Raw genomic sequence first — 7,750 nt, 5'->3', positions numbered from 1 at the left:
AGGTTATCTGAGTTTGTAAGCCATCCGTTCCAATCTGTATTTTAGAAGGTTGGCAGTTACGCATCAAATGTCTGTTCATGCACTAGTGATGACTGATTCATCACACTATAGCTCAAACTTTAATAATATTAAAAGGGACAACCAAATCAGCATGACAGAGACTAAATACAACAATGGCCTCAGCTTCCAGAGCATAGACAGAATTGAATATACAGATTTCCTTATATTCAGTTTCAATACAATTTACACTTTTCAAATCTTTAGTGAGGAATACAATTGACAAATTAAAAAATTGCATAATGGCATCAATAAGCCTGCAAGGACCAAGATGGGGAGATGTGAACTGACATAATAATGTATGCAACAACAACAACAACAACAACCGGACAGGGGTTCTCTGCCAAAGACACTGGGACTTCATTTGCACTGTTACCCTACCTGTGTCCAGTCTGAAAGAAGCCACTCCGGAAGGCAGTCCTCATTTTTGCAGGCTTGCTGGGAGGCTGGCCTCAAGGTGGAACAGAATGTTTCCGGAAGCTCCAGAAAACTTCCATCCGCCATGCGCTGCTTGCAGAGCACTTCCCGTTTCTTGATGCCACCCCTGCACGTCTGGGAACACTGAAGAACGACAGCAACAGCAGAAACTTAAGACCTTGCTGACATTGGCAGCAACTTGGTGTCACGTGGCAGGTGGCTTCAGTCTCAGGAAAGGAAATGGGAGCAGTCTGCCGGTGTGCAAGATGGCAGCCATTAGACATGGGCCATTTGTGAGAAGAGTGTAAGTAACTCAAACAGCACGACAGGAGCACTCTCTTTGCTCAGAGTGCCTCGTATTCAACTCGAGGTTAACTTTCCCATCCATTGTCCAAGCCCCCATTGTATTATTTCACATGACAATATATGTTGTATGTGTGTGTACAACAGAAATATTGAATTAAATCTTACGCACACAGACATGAACCCAAGTGTGTGTGTGTGCCTATAATTCATGAGAAAGCTTCACCCTGGGTCTCCAATCTGCAGCTGAGCTAAATAATTGGTTTGTAAGGTTAGTATAATAAACCATTAAGGAACCACATAGCCCTTTATATTTATGACTCCTGGTGACTGCTGTGCACTCTGCTTCCAAAAATAAAGGAGAAAGGGTTATTTGAGTCAATGTAAATAAGGGAGATTAATTTCTAAAGAACTATATCCTCCTTCCTTAATATAAATCTCCTCCTACAGACATACACACCAACACACACATACATCTTCTACCCATACAGGCTAGGAACTGGAGTATAAACTTGTGCAGGAATTCACTTGAGCCACTGTGGCCCTTCAGGCCTGCTTCCAGCATTACCTTCTACAGGCACGCTTGTTAAGAGGAATGCAAAGGCAGCTGGCTGCCGGGGATCAGCTTGGATGCTAGCAGGTTAATATCTATTGGTTTGTTACTCGATCACTGCAGTACCCTGAAACATGTGTATGTACCAGAGTTAAAAAGCTCATGTTACTCCAGTACAGGGATTCCTGTCATCTTTTTTCTTTTTTATGTTATTCCCTTTTTCTACTTCTATGCTTTTTAGGAGAGTTGTTTAGTGGAATCAGTCCACATATATGCAGCTGTAAGACAGCAAATATCAGTTCTATAAAGGAAGACTCAGCCCTGAGTGAACAAGAGCTGAGCAGGGCTGTCAAGGACAGGACCTTCTGGAGGGCAATCATTCACAGAATGACCACAAGTTGGAGATGATGGCATGTAACAGCAACAAGAAGTCAGCAAATGGTGACGAAGAAATGTGGTGTACAGCCACGGGTGAACCAGTTCTGTGTCACAGAGCCAGTGTGCTTAATGGAAAGATGTGGACGGCACTTAGAGAAAAAACTGTACTTCAATAAGGAGACCTCCAATCAGATCTCCACACAGCATCATCTCCTTCCAGATGTTCCAAGAGCTTACATGCAATGCTGGGAGATCACAGTTTCCACTCTTGCTTTAGATGTATTCTGACCCTCAGTACCATGCACAGTGGCACTTCTCTAGCTGAACTACCAGGGATGTGTCAAAATGTATGCCCAGCTGGGACAGAACCTCCTGGTATGATGCACATTCTTTGAACATGTGGAGAACCATAACAAAAGTCTGGAAGGAGTTTTCTTCTTTCATTAAAAGCAGTCCTGGAAGGCTCCAGTCTGAGTTGGAGCTGTAATCTTGATGGAAGGCCTGGTGTTGCAACCCAGTCCACTTATTCCCCATGTGCAGCTACTAGCAGATTCAGCGGGTGATTTAAGCTGGTAAGTACATTGTGAGGAAAGGGTTAAATTCTCACTCTCCCAGAACTGTTAACTCTGAACAAAACCAAGTAAGCAACTGCTTTCAATTGTTGAAAGAGACAATAGGAGATCAAGCTTACCTTTAGCTGAAGGAGAGGACCAGAGATGAAAAACTGAGACCAGGATGGGAAGGGGCTAGAATGGATCATTAAAAACTTTGCCACACTTCACAGACAGTCTGTCAGAGAATTGCTACTTGGGTTTGTATGTGTGTTATGAGAAAAGTAGGTGCAATATGCTACCCATGCAGTAGCCTTTTTAGGAAAGAAGATGCTTTTCTGTTTCCAAAGTTATAGTGACAGCTCAAGATGGATTTTGCAATTGTCCATTTCCCTGTCACAATGTACATGCAATCTCTTGGTCATCTGCCTGTTTGCACGATCCTATTAAAGAGTGAGAAGGATTTCACCATCCTTCTGTACCTTGCCAGAAACTGGGGTGGGTGGTAGAATTACTCTTCTCTCCAGGTGTCAGAACAGTACAGATAGATGACTTAACTGAGCAATTACACTTTCATGGCAGGCAAGTTAACCCTCAGCATTAAAGTATTATTTTATCTTTGAATGGCTAACGTACATTGTCAGGTGGTGAGACCAAACCCCTTCACAACCCTACAGGCTCTTTCAGGGTTGAATAGTGGTTTGGTAGAATACTGACTTGGAGGAGGGTGGATGAAGGAGATCTTTAAAAAAAATTATGGGCCATGTTGGGCCACAGAACTTTAATGAATGTTCTAAAAAGAGAGCTACAATCTACCCTATAAAAAGCCCCTTCCCTTCAGCAACAAAATGAAAATCAAAAAAGATTTATTAATGCAACCCTTTTTTGGCTACTTTCTGCAAAAAGGGCTTGTACAAATGAATTTTGATACCCACTTTCTTTTGGTGGGAGGCAAGGAGAATGAGAGAATGCCTGAAATCAAGGTGAACATCCTAATAACTTTGTCCTAAGGATGGAACATTTTAAAAATAAGAATCTGAATTTATATGTATGTACTTTTAATCATTTGAAATGTTAAACATACTGATGGTTATCAGGGGTTCTTCTGCCAAGAACATTTAAGCTTTAGGACAAATTAATTCAGACCATCTTTCTTTGCAAGAACTCAAAAGCTCTGGAAAAGAATACAATTAACTTTTTTTTTTAGCTAAAATATGTTTATTTGTGTAAAAATGCCAGTAGGAACAGAGATACTATGAACTCCCTGGGTGAAGCTTACCCCATGTCTCTGAGAGTGACTAAGGGAGGTGAGTATGTGAGCAGCGGGTATGAAATCAAAGCATAAAAGTGCTGCCTTTAAGTGGAATTTGGAATTCATGTGTGCCCCTTTCCCATCCACTGTACAACCTGGGTTGATTTTCCCCATTTCTGAGTCAGAATTAAAACACACTTTACCTGTTGCCATTCTGAAAGGTACCAGGATGGGGGACAGTCAAAACGGTTGCAGGCTTGAACCATAGTGGGCTTGGGTCTATGACATAGCTCATTTGCCAGAATCACTGTCTCATTTGTTTCCCTTGAGAGAAGGTGAGAGCAGAAGACATCACGCGTCTGTAATCCAACACCACAGGTAAGGCTGCAAGAGCTCCATTTTCCTATCTCCCACCTGAGGAGAATAAACCAAGAAGACACTTATAAACGGAAACAAAATATTTTCATTTTTAATGGCAGTTTATTTTGTTGGCTGGGTTCAGACAACATGACAACCCAAACTCAAGGATTCAGTACAGGTTGAGTATGCATTATTGTTAAAACATGGCCCATCATATCTGATAACCCATGTTGCCTGCAGAGATAACAAACAATAAGCCATGGGATCTCTCTTCATGGGTTGTTTTTGGGTAACAATCTATGGCTTGCTGACATAGCTGAACTCAGACACTGTGATAAGAAATGTTTCAACAACCCACGCTTAGTCCATACAAAACCCTTCAGTGTGGGTGGTTACTGTGTCTTCTGGACCTAGTCAAATTCTCTGTTTAACCTTCTTGCTCTGTGTGAAAGCAAAGGATTGCAACCAACCCAGGCTTACGTTTGTCAGCTAACACATACTTATCTGGGAGTAAGTGCCATTGAACCTACTGGGGTTTACTTTATAGATCCTTCGAACTCCTCCCAATTTAATCCTTGTTAATCCAAATATCAACCACAATAGGAAGATGAACAGCAGAATCCTATGCATGCTGAGACAGAGAAAAGTCCTACAGCACCAAGTATCAGGGACAGCTGAGAATATTTTGCTGCTAAAGGAAAAAAGCACAATGGCACACTGTTCCTATCCATATAGAAAATCCAAATCAACTGGCCGGTGAATCCTTCTTTGACTCTGGCAATGGGACAGCATCCCTCACCACACCTGAAGGCAGCAGGATAGCTTAGGGTAGGTTGTTCAGTGCACAGCATGAAACTTCAGTACGTTGCTGCCACCTCCCGGCATTTGCTCCCTGACTGGACTGCCTCACTCTGTACAATGGTTAGCTGGTTTGTCCCAGCATGCCCCAGCAAGCATAACCAGCTGGGGAACACTGGTAATTATAGGACTTTTTTCTATGTGAACATACTTAGGATTGCCCCCAGAAAGGGATATGGGGAAATGTTTTGATCTGAACATGGGCAAGTCTACCTATTGTTTCAGCCTTTTGGAGCAGCCACTGAGAATTGTTTGTTACGGCCATAGGTTACATTCTGAACCCATTCTTCATATTATTGACAACAGTGTTATATGTGTTTGCATTGTTGCAACTTAGGGGAGTGGTGGGCAGACTTCAGGCATGTGTGGACTACCTCTACTGGAATCACACGACCCAGCAGTTAGAACCTGGTTGGTGCAAAAGATACTTTTAGAATTAAAGAATTTAAGTACCAGAGCAGAATGGGATTCCCAGGTGTTGCATTTTAAAATTCACTCCATTTAATCCCAAGTTTTCTTCATTCAGCAAATCATTAAGGATACAGGGGCAGGGAGCAATTTTGTTGAGGCTATGGCTAGGTTAGGGACACCGGTGGTGGGCTTGTCGATCAAAAGGTTGGCAGTTCAAATCCGGATGATAGGGTGAGCTACTGTTGCTCTGTCCCAGTTCCTGCCAACTTAGCAGTTCAAAAGCATGCAAATGGATGAGATAAATAGGTACAATTTTGGTGGGAAGGTAATAGCAAAGGTGTTTAGTCATGCCAGCCTCATGACACAGAAACTGTCTGTGGACAAACACTGGCTCCCTTGGCTAAGAAACAGAGATAAGCACCACCCCCTAGAGTTAAACTCGACTGGGACTTTAGGGAAACCTTTACCTTTACTTTATGGTTAGGTAAGTGGGAATTAGTAAGATCTAATGGTGAGAGAAATAGCATTAGATCCAGAATAACCTGCTGCAGACCCTGCTTCTGGTAGATTCAAACTCCCTTGTTTAAATAAGCCATGGAGGGCTGTGGTGAACATGTAAACCAACCCATTAACTTTTAGCATACAGCTATTGTATCAAGTAAAACACACAAGAAATGTATTGTAGGGAGAGTGCCCTGCTCATGCAATCTGCATGTTTTGCAGTTTATGTGGGTTTCTTGACCCAATTCTAGATTTATTTTAGCAGGCTAAGCTTCAGCAGGTTGCTTGCTGATTGGACATTTTATCAGGCACACGGTGTGCGTCATCTAAAGCAGCCCAGTTTTGCAGAGACTACGGACTGTTTGCTCTAGGCCTGGAAAGAGTGAGCCTGAAAATGGCTCAACCTTGAGCAGAAAGACATGGCAGCAATCAGAACATCCTGGGCAGCAGCCTCTCCAGTTCCCTCCGAGCTGCCTGAGCTCTGATTTTTTTATTTAAAAAGCTCTCTGCTGCATTTGGGGGGGGGGGCGGTGGGCAATGTTGATATTTGGCAGCTGATAAAGCCAATTCAGAGCAAGCTCCCTTGATGAATGAACCTTGAATGCCATTTCCCGTGAAGTTGTCAGTTGGTGTCAGCAGCCCTCCGTGCTTGGCACACCTTATACAAAGGCATTTGGAGTGCCTGGTGGTTAACTAACACACACACACACACACACACACACACACACTTCTTTGTCTCATCTTTGGAGGTCTGTTTTGATGCAGAGCTGATTATACCGCTTGCCAAAGTTTATTTTTTCAGAGTGGGAGGCTTTCCAGTTACCTCCAGCAGCTCACTGGAGTCCATGGAAAAAAGGGTCAGCATTCATAGCAGTCCTGCACAGCCTAGCATGCCACAGGTAGAAACACACGTCGTTTGCTTCTTTTAAAAAAGTTAACAAGGTTTCAAAAATCCTCTCAGTCAACTTTTAGAGGAAAAAAGCTCTTGTGTTTTCAATATGTAGATTTTTTAGATGGAAGATGAAGAATCGGGGGGGGGGGCAGGCTGGACATATATTGAACAGTTTAGGCAGAAATCCTATACATGGTTACCTGGGAGTAAGTCCCACTGAACTCCATGGGGCTTACTTCTCAATAGGCATGCATAGGTTTGCAATGTCAGGGAGACAGCAGACACTGCTGTAATTGGACATTTCCAGGAATTCGTCTTCCCGCTTTTTGAGGATTTACATTAAGTTGAGGATTTTCAGGAGAAGGCCCTTGGAGTAGAAAGGGAGCATTTAACTGAAACAGGACTCAGGGGAAAGAGTCACCAAATTATTATTGCATTGTACACTCCAATCTTCTGAAAGAGTTCCAGGTTTCTAGATTTGGCTCCACAAATCTAGCACATTTGGAACCATCATCAAGAAAATGGATATTAGATGCAAAGCGAAGGGAAGGGCAGATGGGTTGGGCTATAACTCCACACTTAGCAGACTGTGGGACTTATAATACATTACAAAGAAGTAAGAACTGCCTGTCATTTTCTAGCTGAAAGACCAGCTAAGCACTCTTGGTTCTACCCCTATTTAGATTGGCAGCTGAATCCCACAAAGAATGATTATGAGACTGTGGTCTGAAGAGACATTTTGGCTACCCAGGGCACATGTCAGGAGCTGGGGAAGAAGTGCAGTTCCTTGTCATTGTTTCCAGTAGAACAATGGATACTCACAAATCAATGCCTATATCCCCAAACTTACCACAATAACTGCTGCAATGTGATTATATGTTTTAAGCACAAGGCAACTATTTAAAAATAGTGCATTGTTTAAAATAATGCAAAACCTGAGAGCAGGAGGCTCCAAGTTCGTGTACAATACTGACAAATACACATCTGTGGTCTCTACTATGCCTTCTATCATCTTAGCACCTCTACAAAGAATAGGAGTTTTTGTTGCATATCGTTTGTTCCTATAAAACTGTATCTGTAACAAGAGTATTCTGAATGCTCATTGATAAGAATAGTTGGAAGGCCATGATAAACATGGAAAAACATGAGCTTTTGGGATATCTTGCTGATCACATTTCCAGCAAGTTCTCTTCATGGATTTTGATCCATCTGGGTAA

General features: G+C 42.5%; 1 protein-coding gene across 1 annotated transcript in view; it reads right to left on the bottom strand.

Moving 5' to 3' along the window:
• ADAMTSL1 (ADAMTS like 1) overlaps nt 1-7,750 on the bottom strand; it is a 591,693-nt gene that overhangs the window by 79,727 nt on the left and 504,216 nt on the right. Inside the window, exons 17-18 of the mRNA XM_044427603.1 lie at nt 3,715-3,925; nt 439-618 (exon numbers count right to left, since the gene is read on the bottom strand). Of these exons, the coding sequence (XP_044283538.1) occupies nt 439-618; nt 3,715-3,925 (391 nt within the window). The remainder of the gene's footprint in view (nt 1-438; nt 619-3,714; nt 3,926-7,750) is intronic.

This window comes from Varanus komodoensis, unplaced genomic scaffold (assembly GCF_004798865.1).
Source record: "Varanus komodoensis strain SLA01 unplaced genomic scaffold, ASM479886v1 scaffold19, whole genome shotgun sequence".
NCBI lineage: Eukaryota > Metazoa > Chordata > Lepidosauria > Squamata > Varanidae > Varanus > Varanus komodoensis.
This window is presented reverse-complemented; position numbering and strand designations above follow the sequence as displayed.